This window comes from Coregonus lavaretus (genome assembly GCF_964263955.1).
Source record: "Coregonus lavaretus genome assembly, chromosome: 12".
Lineage (NCBI taxonomy): Eukaryota > Metazoa > Chordata > Actinopteri > Salmoniformes > Salmonidae > Coregonus > Coregonus lavaretus.
Window position 1 is genome coordinate 38769482 of NC_139999.1, and position 21542 is coordinate 38791023.

The window sequence follows — 21542 nt, forward strand, 5'->3', positions numbered from 1 at the left end:
GGCCGGAAACGTGACATCATAGAATGTCAACAGATGTGACACAGGTGGGCCACATTTTAGATCTTCCACTAGTGCTCTCACATTCGCCTACAACAGTGTGCTATGGTCTGTCTGTGGCCTGATGACTTTCCCACAATAGGCCCTTCTTTCTGGCATCTGGGATGCTAACTAGGTGACTCACAGAGAACCAGACTCTGACTGGTGTGGAGGAGATAACGACAGTGTGGATGACACACACATTCACACACACACACACACGCACGCACGCACGTGCACACACACACACACACACACACACACACACACACACGCAAACACACACACATACATACACACATACGCACAGGGGGAATACCATCCCATTCCATCACGTTGATGAAAGCACTTCTGTGCCAGACGGAAAGTCTGCGTGGGATTTATATACCTAAAGGGAGGAGGGAGGCATTTCTGGTTTAACATGGAACACTTCAACACTAATCTAAAACTGCTGCCGTTCGACAGGAGCAAGGAAAAGCATGAGTATGGCCATTTATATTTATATGAGCCTAGCTCATCCAGGACTGTTTGTGTTTCCCTTGAATGTGTTTGGAATGAAATAAGAGTTTAAAGTCATCTAAAGCTGAGAGCCCAGTCTGTGGTTTATCTTTTAAACAGCAGTTGAGAGCAGCAGGATAGTGAAATGCAACAAACTGCGCTAGACTAAAGAATTGGCAGTGTTGCCCGGATTCAAATTCCAGTGGATTCTCCCTCAGTGTCTGTGTTTTCACTAGGCTTCATAAGATAACAAGGCTCTGGAGGATGTCTCCGATCCCTGTGTGTCTTTCTCATTAAATGACCAACTCCGTGAGAAAGGATGAGGTAAATGGAGAGTGGAGGAAGAGAGGTATTGAAATAGGACACGTGGTCATGACATGAACTACTACTTTCAAGGCTTAATGAAGCCTTCATACACCCTTTATAAGGCCTATATAGATGCTTCAGAAATCATTCATAAGCTTTAGCGTGGAATCTAAATGGGCAAAGCTAGTTCAATAGATGAATCCCTATCCTCAAACTTTACCCTCTTCTTTTAATACCTAGATGTCTGCTTTACAAGTACATGGCACCCTCCCGCTGTTTATTTGTGCCCTGTTTATATTTACCTCTCTATGGGTGTTATTACAGCTAACTGTCCCCACACTGTCAATATTTCCCTCGACTGGCCAGAGTCTTTCAACTAGCAGGGGAGTGGAATGGGAGTGGAATGGGAAAAGGTGTCGTTTCGCCCCTTCACCAGGCCTGACCTTGCGTCAGAAACAGGCACAAGCAGCTCCTGTGACTGACTGTCTTCCATTCATTCATGGGATGAAATGGTATTCTATTCAGGGTTTCCAACCAGGTCACGCCCTGACCCGACTGTGTCAATATGACTTTATGTAGCCTAGTTAGACCCAACCAGACAAAACTGTGCTACATGCTAATTCAGTTATTCATATTTCCTCAGAGATATTCCTATCTTGTAATGCTCTACCCTGTCCTGAAGTTTAAAAAACACTATTGAGAAAGGTATATGAGTGTTTTGGGGGTTCTCTGCTTGTCAAAGGCTTGTTTGTTGTGTGTGTGTGTATGTATCTGTGTTTACTTTACACTAGTTAGTTGTCAAAAAAGAACACAAGACCACACAGATCTGGCAATTAAATCAAGCCTTTACCACAAATGATAGGTTGTCCATATTGAAGACATGAATACTGCAGCTGACTAAAAGTTGTCTCTCCATCATTTCAGATAAATCAATGCTCTTTCGGTGGAAAGACACTGAATTATTGTCATCTTCTGATAATCGTTTCACAAACTCACAGACATATTTTTTGTTAGTTAAGCAACATTTTAATGTCATGATATAGTAACTAATGACCATTTCTTCCATCTCACTTTACACGGGGACTTTTAAGTGTCTCCTAGCATTTAGTCCTTCTCAGTTGTTTAGCTCTGGTCCAGGCAGATTCTCCTTGTATGTGTTCCCTATCCAAGCAGCGCATTCCAGACCCCGGTCATTTAGCTATTTCCTGTCAGTGATGCTAACCTTTCTTTAGTGCCGCCTCATATTGACCTTTTTTGGTCAGTGTCAGCCATGTTTTGACAATGGAACTAGATGGATAATGTGCAAGACTCCGCTCTGCTGTGCTATGTAGCTAATGAGAATCACTCTACTTATGCTTACGCTAGTGTTGTATATCTTAGTAGGAGTCGTTGTGTGATATTTGGTCTCTGCTTTGTATAGGCCTGTTTGTCCTCTGTTTGGTTCCTCCAAGAAGCCAAAGAATGAAGCCAAAGAATGAACTGAATGAAGTAATCTAATGGGGGCTTCTCTCTTCAGAACCAAACATTAGTAGGTAGGCAGAAAGCGTTGTTTATCATTAGCAAAGTAACGCCATGATTCAACAAGGACAGCGGCTCACGCAATAGTTCACATGCACGTGGGGATAATGGCTTGCCATACGTGGAACCAATCGCCAAAGGGGCCTAGGGAGTTGGCTCTCAGACAGTCAGCTGGGAGGTGCATCTCGATGTGGAGGGATATTCCATGGGTCTTATTATACACTGTATGGGCAATGTATCGTATGATGCTACAAAACAAAATCGTCAGTGTTCATATCCTGGTGAAAGCTGTTTTGGTGTTGATGTGGTGTTACTTTGTGTTATTTTGAACGACCTGAACGCCAGCTGGTGTTGCTTTTTAAGCTTTTGTTAAAAAATACTGTTGTTCAATCAGGGTGTCAAATTGGCCAGTGTTACCTAGTGTTGATTTTTCAGTTGAACATTTCTAGTGTTGATTCAGGTGTTAAATTAACTCTGTAAGTAATAAATAATTAGCACTCATTGGTGTAAAAGAACCCCAGTGTTGGTGTTAATAACTAGTGTTACACCAAAACCAGACCCATCATTGTCATATTTCCCAGCATGCTCTATTGCAGTTAGATCTTTTTTAATTGTTTGTTTCAATATCTATGTTTTTGCATGTACATTGATTGCACCCGTTACTGAAATGGTTGTTCCAGTTTAGATGCTTAACGTAGCATATCTTAGGCTTCCCAACCCGGCAGTCATTCTGAATGCAGGTTGCGGGTGAATTTCAAATTCCAAATGTTGGATATCCCCACTCTCGCTGGATTCCAATCGGAATTGCACATCACTTGGCAAGCCAGCATAATGTGACTTGCAAGTCTGATTTTGCCTGTAAACCATGAGTTTCAGGTCACTGTATTAGGGTAAAACTAGGCCCTGAAATAAGGCCTCATGAATTATGTGTTGTATTGTGTGTGTTAAAGAATGTAATTTTAATAATACATATGTGCTTAGGATCTCACTTGGTGAAGGCCAAGGACTGAAAATGGATGAATGCAACAACTCTGTCACTAACAAATATAGTCATGGGTGGTAACTCTACAATTCACTAGAAAGGCAAAGCACTATGGGAAATGCAAATAAGGCTTTACACTAAGCAGTGTGTTAATTTAAAACTGAAAAGTGTGGACCCGTATAGACACTGGATCAGTGTTAAATTTAACACTATCCGTGTTGATTTAACACTGGATAATTTGCTGTGAAGGTATCAGTGAACACCATAATAATGTACATTTAACACTGACCTAGTATAAACATTTAATTCTAAAGTGTTAAATACAAGGTATTAGTGAACACCATAACAGCATAACTTTAACACTGAGTTATTGTAACATTTTAATGCCACTGGTGTTGGAAAGTATCAATGTTCAAAGGACAACACTTTGAAAAGTGTAAATTCAACACTTTCTGATGGTTCTCACATAAACACTTCAAAAGTGTACCCACAGTGTTCAATTTACTGATATAATTTTGCTGTGTAAGTATAGGTTTATAATTTAATTAGGATGCACATTCGCTAACATTTTATTTTTCTTTGTGTTTTTTAAATTAGCCTACCAACAGTATCTACAACGTATTTGATTACGCTTCATGATCGTGTATGATGAATTTTCAGCAATGATCTTTTCAGAGACACACCAACACCCATGCAATATTAACTATTTTGAAGACTCTATGGTGTGTCAAAGCCTTAAGGGGGTTGTTTCCTGGACCCAGATTAAACCTAGTCCCGGACAGAAAATCATTCTCAATGGAGAATCTCAATTAAAAGTGCTTTTTAATCCAGGACTAGGCTTAATCTGTGTTTGGGAAATCATCCCTAAGAGTGTAAAGTCTTTGCAGGTTTTGATTAGTTCTTCTTTCCCCGAGTCATTGCAGGTCTTGACCGAGAGGTCTTCCCCAAAGTACTTATGAGTTATGACAACACATGATGTGAAGTCCTTCCATAAAAAGAGCGAAGCAGCAGCTGCTAACAGTCTCCAGATGTCGGTAACGATTGTGTCTGTTGCTCCCGGCCAAACATATTGTCAACAGACTGCCTAGCGGCAGACCTTTGAGGTCCATATACAGCTACGGGGGGGGGGGGGGGGGGCAAATGTTGCATTTTTCAACCAGGCAAACAAAGGTGTTTACAAAATTCAGATTTTTCACATGCTCCCTACAGTACAACAAATGGAAACTCAAGCTCTGTGTGACAAGATGGAGTTGGAGGGTTTGAGACAGGCTTCAGAGGAGCCTCATGAGTGAAGGGAGGAAGGAATGTTGCATATTTGGCTGAAGAACAAGGAACATGTATTAGATGGTTGTTTCCCTTGGTGGCAATCGGACTAGAATGTCCTCCCTTACTGCATTCGCTAACGTCTCACATGTTCGACAGCTGTACCAAATCATTCAAGTTGTAGTATTTCCTCCGAATTATGATGCGTAGCTAGCAGGCAATGGTGTTGTTTCCCATGTGTTCATCCATGCTTGGCACGTTGCACTCATAAACAACCCTGGCCTTATGTGCTGTTTTTATCATAGGAAAATGTGTAAATGAGATGAGGCAAAAGCAAGCTGTGGAAGTCAATGTGAAGGTTTTCAGCCTCAGTTTATCTACACTACAGGACTGCCTAGGCCTAAGGGGTAGAGGCTAGGGGTCAAATTGGAGTTCTTGGAAAGGCTTGCCAAGACGATGCTGCTGCTAGCTCTGAAGATTCTGTTGCTAACAAGACTCCCCTTAGTTAGATTCCTCCTGGTTTTTTGTGTGTGTACTATATAGAAATAATGATAATAAGACTAATAAAATATTTGATAACAGATTTTATATACAGTGGGGTCTGAAATTATTGACACCCTTAAAAAGATGAGCAAAAATGACTGTATGAAATAAATAATTCCAATACTGAGCTACAGTGCCTTGCAAAAGTATTCATCCCCCTTGGCATTTTTCCTATTTTGTTGCATTACAACCTGTAATTTAAATGGATTTTTATTTTGATTTAATGTAATGGACATACACAAAATAGTCAAAATTGGTGAAGTGAAATGAAAAAAATTACTTGTTTCAAAAAATTCTAAACAATAAATACCGGAAAAGTGGTGCGTGCATATGTATTCACCCACTTTGCTATGAAGCTCCTAAATAAGATCTGGTGTAACCAATTACTTTCAGAAGTTACATAATTAGTTAAATAAAGTCCACCTGTGTGCAATATAAGTGTCACATGATCTCAGTATATATACACCTGTTCTGAAAGGCCCCAGAGTCTGCAACACCACTAAGCAAAGGGCACCACCAAGCAAGCGGCACCATGAAGACCAAGGAGCTCTCCAAACAGGTCAGGGACAAAGTTGTTGAGAAGTATAGATCAGGGTTGGGTTATAAAAAAATATCAGAAACTTTGAACATCCCACAGAGCACCATTAAATCCATTATTAAAACATGGAAAGAATATGGCACCACAACAGACCTGCCAAGAGAGGGCCGCCCACCAAAACTCACGGACCAGGCAAGGAGGGCATTAATCAGAGAGGCAACAAAGAGACCAAAGATAACCCTGAAGGAGCTGAAAGCTCCACAGCGGAGATTATCTGTCCATAGGACCACTTTAAGCCATACACTCCACAGAGCTGGGCTTTACGGAAGAGTGGCATAGATAAAAGCCATTGCTTAAAGAAATGAATAAGCAAACACGTTTGGTGTTCGCCAAAAGACATGTGGGAGACTCCCCAAAATATGGAAGAAGGTACTCTGGTCAGATTAGACTAAAATTGAGCTTTTTGGCCATCAAGGAAAACGCTATGACTGGCGAAAACCCAACACCTCTCATCACCCCGAGAACACCATCCCCACAGTGAAGCATGGTGGTGGCAGCATCATGCTGTGGGGATGTTTTTCATCGGCAGGGACTGGGAAACTGGTCAGAATTGAAGGAATGATGAATGACGCTAAATACAGGGAAATTCTTGATGGAAACCTGTTTCAGTCTTCCAGAGATTTGAGACTGGGACAGAGGTTCACCTTCCAGCAGGACAATGACCCTAAGCATACTGTTAAAGCAACGCTCAAGTGGTTTGAGGGGAAACATTTTAATGTCTTGGAATGGCCTAGTCAAAGCCCAGACCTCAATCCAATTGAGAATCTGTGGTATGACTTAAAGATTGCTGTACACCAGCGGAACCCATCCAATTTACCAGAGATTACCAGAGCCAGGCTAAGCAGCTGTGCCGCAAACTAAATGCCCAGAGTCCCAATAGATGTACTCTGGAGGCTGGGGTTATGTCCTTCCACTATGTAATAGAACACGGCGTGTGCTACTTGGCCTTGTGTGAAGCTGTGTTTCCCAAGAAACTGGTCTTTGGATACCTGGAAGACCTCCAGACAGAATTCAATGAACAGCATGGAAAGAAAGTCTCCACAGTCTCCAGGCCATACTCTTTCATTGAGTTTGACATGTACATCCAGAAGACAAAGAAGAACTACATTGACAGCAGGGCGCGGAGGAACCTGGGCAGCATCAACACAGAACTGCAGGACGTCCAGCAGATCATGGTGGCAAACATTGAAGAGGTCCTGCAACGAGGAGAGGCCGTATCTGCTCTTGACACCAAAGCCAGCAATCTGTCCAGCCTTTCAAAGAAGTACCGCAGCGACGCCAAGTACCTCAACACCCGATCCAGCTATGCCAAGATAGCAGCCGGGGCAGTCTTCTTCATTACACTCATCGTCTATGTGCGTTTCTGGTGGATCTGATGGATTGGCATAAGGGCTTTGAAAGAGGAGAGTCTGGATTCCCTTTAAACAAATATTTAAACTCACTGGTACCTATTCATTATAGGCTACTATATTGGTGGTTTCTGTTAACAGCAAAGGTTAAGTTCCTACATGGATGCCTTAGGGAGAGACCTTGTGAGTATTGGATGAGTGTAAGTCGCTCTGGATAAGAGTGTCTGCTAAATGACTAAAATGTAAATGTAAAACTTGAATGAGCTGGAGCAGTTTTGCCTTGAAGAATGGGCAAAAATCCCAGTGGCTAGATGTGCGAAGCTTATAGAGACATACCCCAAGAGACTTGCAGCTGTAATTGTTGCAAAAGGTGGCTCTACAATGTATTGAATTTGGGGGGGGGGGGGGGTGAATAGTTATGCACGCTCAAGTTTTCTGTTTTTTGTCTTATTTCTTGTTTGTTTCACAATAACAAATATGTTGCATATTCAAAGTGGTAGACATGTTGTGTAAATCAATTCCAGGTTGTAAGGCAAAAAAATTGAAAAATGCCAAGGGGGGTGAATAGTTATGCACGCTCAAGTTTTCTGTTTTTTGTCTTATTTCTTGTTTGTTTCACAATAACAAATATGTTGCATATTCAAAGTGGTAGACATGTTGTGTAAATCAATTCCAGGTTGTAAGGCAAAAAAATTGAAAAATGCCAAGGGGGGTGAATACTTTCGCAAGCCACTGTATATTGTATGCTCAATAAAACTGGGAAATTATATTATTTTGTACTAATACAATTGCTCAGAGAAATAGATTTTTGTTTAACAAGTAATAAAACATATCTCAATAGGTAGATTATTGACACCCTTGTTTTCAATACCTTTCAAAACCTCACCTTGTGAGGATAACGACACTGAGCCTTTGTCTAAAATGTTTTATGAGTAGGAGAACACATTGGCAGTAGTGGAAAAAAGTACCCAATTGTCATACTTGAGTAAAAATAAAGATACCTTAATAGAAAATGACTCAAGTAAAAGTGAAAGTCACCCAGTAAAATACTACTTGAGTAAAAGTCTAAAAGTATTTGGTTTTAAATATACTTAAGTATCAAAAGTAAATGTAATTGCTAAAATATACTTACACTACCAGTCAAAAGTTTGGACACACCTACTCATTCAAGGGTTTTTCTTTATTTTGACAATTTTTTACATTGTAGAATAATAGCGAAGACATCAAAACTATGAAATAACACATATGGAATCATGTAGTAACCAAAAAAGTGTTAAACAAATCAAAATAGATTTTATATTTGAGATTCCTCAAATAGCCACCCTTTGCCTTGATGACAGCTTTGCACACTCTTGGCATTCTCTCAACCAGCTTCATGAGGTAGTCACCTGGAATGCATTTCAATTAACAGGTGTGCCTTCTTAAAAGTTAATTTGTGGAATTTCTTTCCTTCTTAATGCGTTTGAGCCAATCAGTTGTGTTGTGACAAGGTATACAGAAGATAGCCCTATTTGGTAAAAGACCAAGTCCATATTATGGCAAGAACAGCTCAAATAAGCAAAGAGAAATGACAGTCCATCATTACTTTAAGACATGAAGGTCAGTCAATACGGAACATTTCAAGAACTTTTAAAGTTTCTTCAAGTGCTGTCGTAAAAACCATCAAGCGCTATGATGAAACTGGCTCTCATGAGGACCGCCACAGGAATGGAAGACCCAGAGTTACCTCTGCTGCAGAGGATAAATTCATTAGAGTTACCAGCCTAAGAAATTGCAGCCCAAATAAATGCTTCACAGAGTTCAAGTCACAGACACATCGCAACATCAACTGTTCAGAGGGGACTGTGTGAATCAGGCCTTCATGGTCGAATTGCTGCAAAGAAACCACTACTAAAGGACACCAATAAGAAGAAGAGACCTGCTTGGGCCAAGAAACACGGGGAATGGACATTAGACCGGTGGAAATGTGTCCTTTGGTCTGGAGTCCAAATTGGAGATTTTTGGTTCCAACCGCCGTGTCTTTGTGAGACGCGGTGTGGGTGAACGGATGATCTCCGCATGTGTAGTTCCCACCATAAAGCATGGAGGAGGAGGTGTTATGGTGTGGGGGTGCTTTGCTGGTGACACTGTTGGTGATTTATTTAGAATTCAAGTCACACTTAACCAGCATGGCTACCACAGCATTCTGCAGTGATACACCATCCCATCTGGTTTGGGCTTAGGGGGACTATCATTTGTGTTTCAACAGGACAATGACCCAACACTCCTCCAGGCTGTTAAGGGCTATTTTACCAAGAATGAGAGTGATGGAGTGCTGCATCAGATGACCTGGCCTCCACAATCCCCCAACCTCAACCCAAATGAGATGGTTTGGGATGAGTCGGACCGCAGAGTGAAGGAAAAGCAGCCAACAAGTGCTCAGCATATGTGGGAACTCCTTCAAGACTGTTGGAAAAGCATTTCAGGTGAAGCTGGTTGAGAGAATGCCAAGAGTGAGCAAAGCTGTCATCAAGGCAAAGGGTGACTATTTGAAGAATCTCAAATACATTTATATGTAGTGAAGTAAAAGTAAAAGTAGTCAAAAATATAAATAGTAAAGTAAAGTACAGATACCCCCCAAAACTACTTAAGTAGTACTTTCAAGTATTTTTACTTAAGTACTTTACACCACTGCACATTGGGAGGGATCTTAGACCATTCCTCCATACAGAATCCTTCCAGATCCTTGATATCCTTCGTCTGCGCTTATGGACTGCCCTATTCAATTCAAACCACAGGTTTTCAATGTGTTTCAAGTCCGGAGATTGAGATGGCCATTGCAAAATATAGATTTTGTGGTCAATTAACCATTTATTTGTGGATTTGGATGTGTGCTTGGGGTTATTGTCTTGCTGGAAGATCCACTTGCGGCCAAGTCTCAGCCTCCTGGCAGAGGCAACCTGGTTTTTGGTTAAAATGTCCTGGTACTGGGTAAAGTTCATGATGCCGTTGACCGTAACAAGGGCTCAGGACCAATGGAAGCGAAATAGCCCCATAACATCAAAGATCCCCTACCATATTCACCCTGGTCTCATAGACTAGACATAAAATAGTACATGTAAATCCGGGACACTCAAATTAGTAAGATATGTTACATTTGGTATGCTTACATAAGACATAATTATACTAGTGGTTGGATGAATGGATAGGTGGGTCTATAACGCGAACGTCTATCAATTCAAAGGTTGCGTGTGCGAATCTCATCATGGACAACTTTAGAATTTTAGCTAATTAGCAACTTTGCAAGTACTTACTACTTTTTAGCTACACTGCAAATACTTAGTATGTTAGTTAACCCTTCCCCTAATCCTAACCGTAACCCTTTAACCTAACTCCTAACCCTAACCTTTAACCTAACTCCTAACACTAACTTTAACCCTAACCCCTAGCCAAGCTAAAGTTAGCCACATAGCTAACGTTAGCGTTAGCCACCTAGCTAACGTTAGCCACAACAAATTGCAAATTCGTAACATTTTGTACGAATTGTAATTTGTAACATATCATACGAAATGGATGATGGACATCCCCAATTTAATACATACCATATGAAAAATAACATATCATACTAAATGGAGTGTCTTGCATTTACGTACAGAATCATACGAAATGCTCTGAGACCAGGTTGCATACCGGCTTTATTTCTGTATTTTGAAAGTTATGTATCTTGAAAACTTGATTGCTGGCATGAAAATCATTTTGGGACTATATCTACAATGGACTAATGAAACAAATACCAAAATATACTTTTTGGGTGGGGTTTTCCTTTATGAACTTTAACCAGTACTTTGACATTTTAACCAAAAAACCTGGTTGCCTCTGCCAGGAGGCTGAAACTTGGCCACAAGTGGATCTTCAAGCAAGACAATAATAGCAACGGGAAGTAGGGGTGCTGAGTGTGCTACAGCACCCCCTTAAAGGTCTGAAAAACATCCCCTCCCCCCGTGGAAAATTTTTTCGCAGCACCCCCAAACTACTTCCCGTGGCTATGAAGACAATAACCCCAAGCACACAGCAAAATCCACAAATAAATTGTTAATTGACCACAAAATCAATATTTGGCAATGGCCATCTCAGTCTCTGGACGCATTGAAAACCTGTGGTTTGAACTGAAGATGGCAGCCCATAAGCACAGATGAAGGATATCAAGGATCTGGAAGGATTCTGTATGGAAGAATGGTCTAAGATCCCTCGCAATATGTTCTCCAATCTCATAAAACATTTTTGAAAAAGGCTCAGTGCCGTATATAAAAAAAAGGGGTGTCAATAATTTTGATCACTACCTTTTTGAGAAAAAAAATGATTACTTATTAAACAAAATCTCTTTCTCTGAGCAATTGTAGTCATATAAAATAATATAATTTCCACATTTTTTGAGCATACAATATACCTTGTTTTAATTATTTATTTTATACAGTCATTTTTGCTCATGTTTATCAAGGGTGTCAATCATTTTGGACCCCACTTTATGTGGCACAATTTTTTTCAGTACTACGTCTCCATTCACTCATCGAGGATCTAAGGGCTACCACTGTAAAAGCAGTGTCAGACTGGAATGTGACGACATGCTCTGTGTGTGTGGTGCTGTCCACTGACTGGACACAATGGTTTAGTCTGCTGCTAGAACTGATGGGACTTGGCTTTGCTGAGCTTGTCCATGTGTGTGTGGGGGTGATGGGTGGGGGGGGGGGGTTCCTTGTACATTCTGTCTTGGTGTTACACAATAATAGATATTCCAGATGCGAAACACACAAACGCATGAACGTAAGCACACACACACGCACACACACCGCCAGAGCCAGTCCTTCGTTCCAGTCATTTATGGGGGAAAGCCTTGGAAACGGCAGGGCTAGGGGCAGATGTGAAAGTCATTTCAAATAATTTATTTTCTCTGGCTTGGGCTCTTTTGCTACTAAACTGTTGCAGCATGATTAACATTAATTTCCCCCATGTTTAGTACAAGTAGACAGGCACGTGTAAGCCCAACGTGAAGCACAGTCGGGCAGTGGGGTGAATAAGAGGAAAGAAATGCACAGTAGTTTCAGGCTGAATTAGTCAATTACTGGAATGACTGTGGCCTGCCTCACGTTCACCTCCAGATGGATGGGGAACCCAGACAGATAAACATTCTGCCTTGTTCCAGGTGGCTGCTGTGGAAATGGTTGAGTAATCAGTAGGGTATTAAACACTCTAACTTACATAAGGACATGTCCATTCCAGTAGTAATACCATTTCAGAAGTCCATTGTACTGGAAATGACCATTTTTGGACATATTTACTTGTACGTAAGAGTTGTAAGATTTATATTGTTAGTGAATAGTCTTAGGATGAATCATACAAACAGGCTTGATGGGCCCTATCGGCGAAAGGTCAGTTCAGGTTAGCATTAGGTTACACAGATGAGAACTGAAAGGATAAACAGAAAAAGATTAATAGTTTATTTGCATATTTGTTTCCCGACACAAGTCTGTTGACCCAAGTGACTCCCACAAACACATACGTTTTTAGTTATTTTCTGTGATATTATTGAGTTCTGCTGGAAGGTCAACATGAAGCTTATGAATGTCTGCTGCTATTCCCATTAACCCTGAGGAGCTAAGGGACAGACACTGTTCATCCAATTTGTAAGTCGCTCTGGATAAGAGCGTCTGCTAAATGACTTAAATGTAAATGTAAATGTAGTTATGACCTAATAAGGGACAGTACGAAAGTTACTGGGGAGTGGGGGCTGGTCCAAAATAGGGGAGGATTGTGTGTTTTTTTATTGGGCACAGGGAAGGGTAGTGTGTTTTTCCTGATTTACATTCACCATTTTATATAATATGCCATTTAGCAGACGCTTTTATCCAAAGCGACTTACAGTCATGTGTGCATACATTTTTACGTATGGGTGGTCCCGGGGATCGAACCCACTACCCTGGCGTTACAAGCGCCATGCTCTACCAATTGAGCTACAGAGGACCACATCATGGTTACAGGTTTACTATACTGTATAATGTCTTCCATATAGCCACATTTCCTCATCTGCTTGCATGCACCTCCCCTATCAAGGTGTTTTAGTACTACCCTTATGCAGTACGCGTTTCCACAGGTCAGTATTGTCTATCAGTCAACTGTCTATCCTGCCCTCTATCAACCATTCATAGTGACAATAGTGGTAGGTGGGTCATTTGTCCAGATCTGCAATAGGCTAACTAGCAATTATACCACACATAAAATCAGTCACATCTGCACCAATTTTCAATATAAATCCACAAGATAGAGGAATAGCTGATAGGAAGCGAAGAGGCCATGGTGCGTCATTGCACATGAAAGAAAAGTGAAGACACGCAGGTCAAAAAGCTCCCCTATTGATCTTGTTTAGGGACAATAGAATTATCCTACATAGGCTGGCCTACAACACCACAATCCAATGAATATTTCCATTATTGTTTTCAAGGCAGTACAATTGAGTACAATTCTACTCTAGGCTATAAACTGCAGTCCATAAACTACAGACCGGTATCCCTTCTTTCTTTTCTTGAGCGTGCTGTCTCTGACCAACTCTCTCGCTATCCTTCTCAGAACGATCTTCTTGACCTTAACCAGTCAGGCTTCAAGACGGATCACTCATCCGAGGCTGCTCTTTTCTGTGTCACAGAGGTTCTCCGCACTGCCAAAGCTTACTTTCTCTTCTCTGTTTTCATCCACGTAGATCTATCCGCTGCCTTCGACACCGTGAACCCTCTCAGGGCTGGGCGTCTCAGGCTTTGCACACTCTTGGATTGCATCCTACCTGGCAAGCCGCTCCTATCAGGTGACGTGGAGAAGATCTGTGTCTGCACCATGTACTCTCACTACTGGTGTCCCCCAGGGCTCGGTTCTAGGCCCTCTCCTCTACTCTCTATACACCAAGTCACTCGGCTCCGTCATATCCTCACATGGTCTCTCCTATCATTGCTATGCGGATGACACTCAACTACTTTTCTCCTTCCCCCCTTCTGACACCCAGGTGTCGACACGCATCTCTGTGTGCATGGCAGATATCTCAGCTTGGATGTCGTCCCACCACCTCAAGCTCAACCTCGACAAGACGGAGCTGCTCTTCCTCCCGGGTAAGGCCTGCCCGCTACGAGACCTCTCCATCATGGTTGACAACTCCACGGTGTCCCACTCCCAGAGTGCAAATAACCTTTGCATTACCCTGGTCAACACCCTGTCATTCTCTGCAAACATCAAAGCAGTGACTCGCTCCTGCAGGTTCATGCTCTACAACATCCGTAGAGTACACAGGCGCAGGTCCTAATCCAGGCGCTTGTCATCTCCCGTCTGGACTACTGCAACTGTCTGTTGGCTGGGCTCCCTGCTTGTGCCATCAAACCCCCACAACTTATCTAGAACACTGCAGCCTGCCTGGTGTTCAACCTTCCCAAGTTCTCCCATGTCACCCCGCTCCTCCGCACACTCCACTGGCTCACATTCGAAGCTTTCATCCACTACAAGACCATGGTACTTGACTACGGAGCAGCAAGAGGAACTGCTCCCCCCCCCCCCCCCCCCCCACCTTCAGGCTATGCTCAAATCCTACACCCTAACCTGAGCACTCTGTTCTGCCACCCCTACAGGAGGGCAGCGCCCGCTCAGCCCAGTCAAAGCTATTCTCTGTCCTGGCACCCCAATGGTGGAACCAGCTTCCCCCTGAAGCTAGGACAGCAGAGTCCCTGCCCATCTTCCGAAAACATCTGAAACCCTACCTATTCAAAGAGTATCTTAAATAGTCCAACGTCACACCCCCTTGCACCACCTCCTCTCCTCCTCTTACTCGCACTTGACTTTTTTTTCCCACTTACTAGCTCTGACTTTGCTTATAGCTACTGTATTGTGGCAAAATGTACTTACTATGACTGTGATATGTGGTTGTCCCACCTACAGTGGGGAGAACAAGTATTTGATACACTGCCGATTTTGCAGGTTTTCCTACTTACAAAGCATGTAGAGGTCTGTAATTTTTATCATAGGTACACTTCAACTGTGAGAGACGGAATCTAAAACAAAAATCCAGAAAATCACATTGTATGATTTTTAAGTAATTAATTTGCATTTTATTGCATGACATAAGTATGTGATCACCTACCAACCAGTAAGAATTCCGGCTCTCACAGACCTGTTAGTTTTTCTTTAAGAAGCCCTCCTGTTCTCCACTCATTACTTGTATTAACTGCACCTGTTTGAACTCGTTACCTGTATAAAGGACACCTGTCCACACACTCAATCAAACAGACTCCAACCTCTCCACAATGGCCAAGACCAGAGAGCTGTGTAAGGACATCAGGGATAAAATTATAGATCTGCACAAGGCTGGGATGGTCTACAGGACAATAGGCAAGCAGCTTGGTGAGAAGGCAACAACTGTTGGCACAATTATTAGAAAATGGAAGAAGTTCAAGATGATGGTCAATCATCCTCGGTCTGGGGCTCCATGCAAGATCTCACCTCGTGGGGCATCAATGATCATGAGGAAGGTGAGGGATCAGCCCAGAACTACATGGCAGGACCTGGTCAATGACCTGAAGAGAGCTGGAACCACAGTCTCAAAGAAAACCATTAGTAACACACTACGCCATCATGGATTAAAATCCTGCAGCGCACGCAAGGTCCCCCTGCTCAAGCCAGCGCATGTCCAGGCCCATCTGAAGTTTGCCAATGACCATCTGGATGATCCAGAGGAGGAATGGGAGAAGGTCATGTGGTCTGATGAGACAAAAATAGAGCTTTTTGGTCTAACCCAACCGTGAAGCATGGAGGTGGAAAAATCATTCTTTGGAGATGCTTTTCTGCAAAGGGGACAGGACGACTGCACCGTATTGAGGGGAGGATGGATGGGGCCATGTATCGCGAGATCTTGGCCAACAACCTCCTTCCCTCAGTAAGAGCATTGAAGATTGGTCGTGGCTGGGTCTTCAAGCATGACAACGACCCGAAACACACAGCCAGGGCAACTAAGGAGTGGCTCCGTAAGAAGCATCTCAAGGTCCTGGAGTGGCCTAGCCAGTCTCCAGACCTGAACCCAATAGAAAATCTTTGGAGGGAGCTGAAAGTCCGTATTGCCCAGCGACAGCCCTGAAACCTGAAGGATCTGGAGAAAAAAATAAATAATTTTTTTTTTGTCATTTAGCAGACGCTCTTATCCAGAGCGACTTACAGTTAGTGCATACATTATATATTTATTTTTTCCCCCTGTGGGAAATGAACCCACAACCCTGGCGTTGCAAACGCCATGCTCTATCAACTGAGCTACATCCCTGCCGGCCATTCCCTCCCCTACCCTGGACAACACTGGGCCAATTGTGCGCCGCCCCATGGGTCTCCCGGTCGCGGCCGGCTACGACAGAGCCTGGATTTGAACCAGGATCTCTAGTAACACAGCTAGCACTGCGATGCAGTGCCTTAGACCACTGCGCCACTCGGGAGACTGGAGGAGTGGAGGAGGTCTGTATGGAGGAGTGAGCCAAAATCCCTGCTGCAGTGTGTGCAAGCCTGGTCAAGACCTACAGGAAACGTATGATCTCTGTAATTGCAAACAAAGGTTTCTGTACCAAATATTAAGTTCTGCTTTTCTGATGTATCAAATACTTATGTCATGCAATAAAATGCAAATTAATTACTTAAAATTCAGACAAATTGATTTTCTGGATTTTTGTTTTAGATTCCGTCTCTCACAGTTGAAGTGTACCTATGATAAAAATTCAGCTGTCGCTGGGCAATACGGACTTTCAGCTCCCTCCAAAGATGTTCTATTGGGTTCAGGTCTGGAGACTGGCTAGGCCACTCCAGGACCTTGAGATGCTTCTTACGGTGCCACTCCTTAGTTGCCCTGGCTGTGTGTTTTGGGTCGTTGTCATGCTTGAAGACCCAGCCACGACCCATCTTCAATGCTCTTACTGAGGGAAGGAGGTTGTTGGCCAAGATCTCGCGATACATGGCCCCATCCATCCTCCCCTCAATACGGTGCAGTCGTCCTGTCCCCTTTGCAGAAAAGCATCTCCAAAGAATGATTTTTCCACCTCCATGCTTCACGGTTGGGATGGTGTTCTTTGGGTTGTACTCATCCTTCTTCTTCCTCCAAACACGGCGAGTGGACTTCAGACCAAAAAGCTATATTTTTGTCTCATCAGACCACATGACCTTCTCCCATTCCTCCTCAGGATCATCCAGATGGTCATTGGCAAACTTCAGACGGGCCTGGACATGCGCTGGCTTGAGCAGGGGGACCTTGCGTGCGCTGCAGGATTTTAATCCATGATGGCGTAGTGTGTTACTAATGGTTTTCTTTGAGACTGTGGTCCCAGCTCTCTTCAGGTCATTGACCAGGTCCTGCCATGTAGTTCTGGGCTGATCCCTCACCTTCCTCATGATCATTGATGCCCCATGAGGTGAGATCTTGCATGGAGCCCCAGACCGAGGATGATTGACCATCATCTTGAACTTCTTCCATTTTCTAATAATTGTGCCAACAGTTGTTGCCTTCTCACCAAGCTGCTTGCCTATTGTCCTGTAGCCCATCCCAGCCTTGTGCAGATCTATAATTGTATCCCTGATTTCCTTACACAGCTCTCTGGTCTTGGCCATTGTGGAGAGGTTGGAGTCTGTTTGATTGAGTGTGTGGACAGGTGTCCTTTATACAGGTAACGAGTTCAAACAGGTGCAGTTAATACAGGTAATGAGTGGAGAACAGGAGGGCTTCTTAAAGAAAAACTAACAGGTCTGTGAGAGCCGGAATTCTTACTGGTTGGTAGGTGATCACATACTTATGTCATGCAATAAAATGCAAATTAATTACTTAAAAATCATACAATGTGATTTTCTGGATTTTTGTTTTAGATTCCGTCTCTCACAGTTGAAGTGTACCTATGATAAAAATTACAGACCTCTACATGCTTTGTAAGTAGGAAAACCTGCAAAATCGGCAGTGTATCAAATACTTGTTCTCCCCACTGTAGGGCTGTGGCGGTCACGAAATTTCGTCAGCCGGTGATTGTCAAGCAAATAACTGTCAGTCTCACGGTAATTGACCGTTAATTAACATAAACACATTTAGCATCTCCTGGATTCCACACATAGCCTACAAGCCACTGATGCAGACCTTTGGAACATCTACATTAAAAAAAAGTATAATAAATCCATGTAATATAGCCTACACCTTCACAATACATCCATTATTTATTTTAGACAGGTCTAAAGAAGCATGATATGAAGAAAATGTAGTCTATTTCAGAAGAACAGAATAGTGTACTCCGAGTTGTCCTTATGTTAGGTCCTGATCTGGCTATGCCAAATGGCTGTGGGCTACACTAGTTCATTTAGCAGACAAGATTTGCTTAGAATTATGTGGCATTATTTTATAGTATGAAGAAAACAACTGAACAAAGCTGAATAAAATAGAAAGGTTATTTTCTCCAAACGATTTGAGGGAGTGCGCACCTGCGGCTATTCTGTGTTGAGAAGTTAAAAAAGAAATAGTTATTCCTATATGCTTAATTTAGTGTTAATGTAACTTTAGTTGTACTACAAACGTTGGGCTATATGTTTTGAATTTTAATACATTGTAAGGCTGCATGATGCGACTCTAATGATGATTTGAAAAAAGTTGCTTGAAAGGCATGAGCTCTGCTTTGTTTTTTTACGCAGGCTGTAAACACTACATCAGTCACTCATTCACAATTTGACAAGCACTTGATAATGCCTAGAATTTCACGTCAGCATCCCCTTTGTGTGGCCGTAATGCACCCTAAAAGAATCCATGCCGTTTGCGGCCAGTGGCCGTTGTGCCCTTCTCATCTTGGTTTTTGTCAGGCATTACCGGGACCATGTCGTCCAAAAAGTTATATGCTTTTTTGGCAAACTTGAGTCAACTTTTCGGACGAGATGGGTCCCATTATGCCTGACGAAAACCAAACACTGCATTCCACAGTAAGAACATCATACCAAAGATCAAGCATGGTGGTGGTGGTGTGATGGTTTGGGGATGCTTTGCTGCCTCAGGACCTGGAGGACTTCCCTTAATAGAAGGAACCATGAATTCTGCTCTGTATCAGAGAATTCTACAGGAGAATGTCAGACCATCCGTCTGTGAGCTGAAGCTGAAGCGCAGCTGGGTCATGCAACAAGACAATGATCCAAAACACACAATCAAGTCTACATGAAAATTGCTAAAAAGCAACAAATTGGATGTTTTGGAATGGCCTAGTCAAAGTCCAGACCTAATCCCAATTGAGATGTTGTGGCAGGACTTGAAACGAGCAGTTCATGCTTGAAAACCCACACGTCACTGAGTTAAAGCAGTTCTGCATGGAAGAGTGGGCCAAAATTCCTCCACAGCGACGTGAGAGACTGATCAACAACTACAGGAAGCATTTGGTTGGAGTCATTGCAGCTAAAGGTGGCACAACCAGTTATTGAGTGTAAGGGGGCAATTACTTTTTCACACAGGGCAATTGGGTGTTGCATAACTTTGTTTATGAAATAAATGAAATAAATATGTAATTGTTGTGTTATTTGTTCACTTATGTTCCCTTTATCTAATATTAGGTTTTGGTTGAAGATCTGATAACATTCAGTATCACAAATATGCAAAAGTAGAGAAAATTAGAAAGGGGGAAAATACTTTTTCATAGCACTGTACTAAATAATATATCTGTGAAATTTGTTTTGATTTAGAATGGACCATTATCATGCACCTGTATCGAAACAGGGGCAGTGGATAAGTCACTCTGGATAAGAGCGTCTGCTAAATGACTCAAATGTAAATGTAAAATGTCATTTGAATAATGGCGCAAAAGCCCTGTTATTTGAACGTTTCATTCCATTTGGATCAGTTGTGGGTCTACTCTCGACAGATTATAGAAAGGCACAGTAGCAGGCCAGCCTGGCTGTTGCCGATCATCATTCTCCCAAGTTGTCCTATATGGCCACATACAGTGCCTATAGAAAGTCTACACCCTATTGAACTGGGATTGAAATAGATTTAATTACATGTTCTTGTCATTGATATACATCAAATACTCCCTAATGTCAAAGTGAAAATTCTACAAATTTTTACAAATTAATATATTTTTTATAACTAAAATATAGTGGTTGCATAAGTATTCACCCCTTTGTGTAGGCAAGGCTAAATTAGTTCAGAAGTACATTTTGGCTTAACAAATCACATAATAAGTTACAGTGAGGGAAAAAAGTATTTGATCCCCTGCTGATTTTGTACGTTTGCCCACTGACAAAGACATGATCAGTCGATAATTTTAATGGTAGGTTTATTTGAACAGTGAGAGACAGAATAACAACAAAAAAATCCAGAAAAACGCATGTCAAAAATGTTATAAATTCATTTGTATTTTAATGAGGGAAATAAGTATTTGACCCCTCTGCAAAACATGACTTAGTACTTGGTGGTAAAACCCTTGTTGGCAATCACAGAGGTCAGACGTTTCTTGTAGTTGGCCACCAGGTTTGCACACATCTCAGGAGGGATTTTGTTCCACTCCTCTTTGCAGATCTTCTCCAAGTCATTAAGGTTTCGAGGCTGACGTTTGGCAACTCAAACCTTCAGCTCCCTCCACAGATTTTCTATGGGATTAAGGTCTGGAGACTGGCTAGGCCACTCCAGGACCTTAATGTGCTTCTTCTTGAGCCACTCCTTTGTTGCCTTGGCCGTGTGTTTTGGGTCATTGTCATGCTGGAATACCCATCCACGACCCATTTTCAATGCCCTGGCTGAGGGAAGGAGGTTGTCACCCAAGATTTGACGGTACATGGCCCCGTCCATCGTCCCTTTGATGCGGTGAAGTTGTCCTGTCCCCTTAGCAGAAAAACACCCCCAAAGCATAATGTTTCCACCTCCATGTTTGAAGGTGGGGATGGTGTTCTTGGGGTCATAGGCAGCATTCCTCCTCCTCCAAACACGGCGAGTTGAGTTGATGCCATAGAACTTGATTTTGGTCTCATCTGACCACAACACTTTCACCCAGTTCTCCTCTGAATCATTCAGATGTTCATTGGCAAACTTCAGACGGGCCTGTATATGTGCTTTCTTGAGCAGGGGGACCTTGCGGGCGCTGCAGGATTTCAGTCCTTCACGGTGTAGTGTGTTACCAATTGTTTTCGTGGTGACTATGGTCCCAGCTGCCTTGAGATCATTGACAAGATCCTCCCGTGTAGTTCTGGGCTGATTCCTCACCGTTCTCATGATCATTGCAACTCCACAAGGTGAGATCTTGCATGGAGCCCCAGGCCGAGGGATATTGACAATTATTTTGTGTTTCTTCCATTTGCGAATAATCGCACCAACTGTTGTCACCTTCTCACCAAGCTGCTTGGCGATAGTCTTGTAGCCCATTCCAGCCTTGTGTAGGTCTACAATCTTGTCCCTGACATCCTT

At 42.5% G+C, this 21542-nt stretch overlaps 2 protein-coding genes across 2 annotated transcripts in view; both read left to right on the forward strand.

Moving 5' to 3' along the window:
* The window catches only part of LOC311138993 (lysyl oxidase homolog 2A-like), a 66406-nt gene that overhangs the window by 19938 nt on the left and 24926 nt on the right, over window positions 1–21542 (forward strand). The window lies entirely within an intron of this gene.
* Window positions 832–7120, forward strand: LOC311138278 (vesicle-trafficking protein SEC22b-B-like; the record flags this gene model as incomplete). The annotated part of the gene is made up of 2 exons (XM_084172960.1): window positions 832–883; window positions 6543–7120. 2 exons carry the CDS (start codon window positions 832–834, stop codon window positions 7118–7120), a joined length of 630 nt encoding a protein of 209 aa, XP_084029086.1.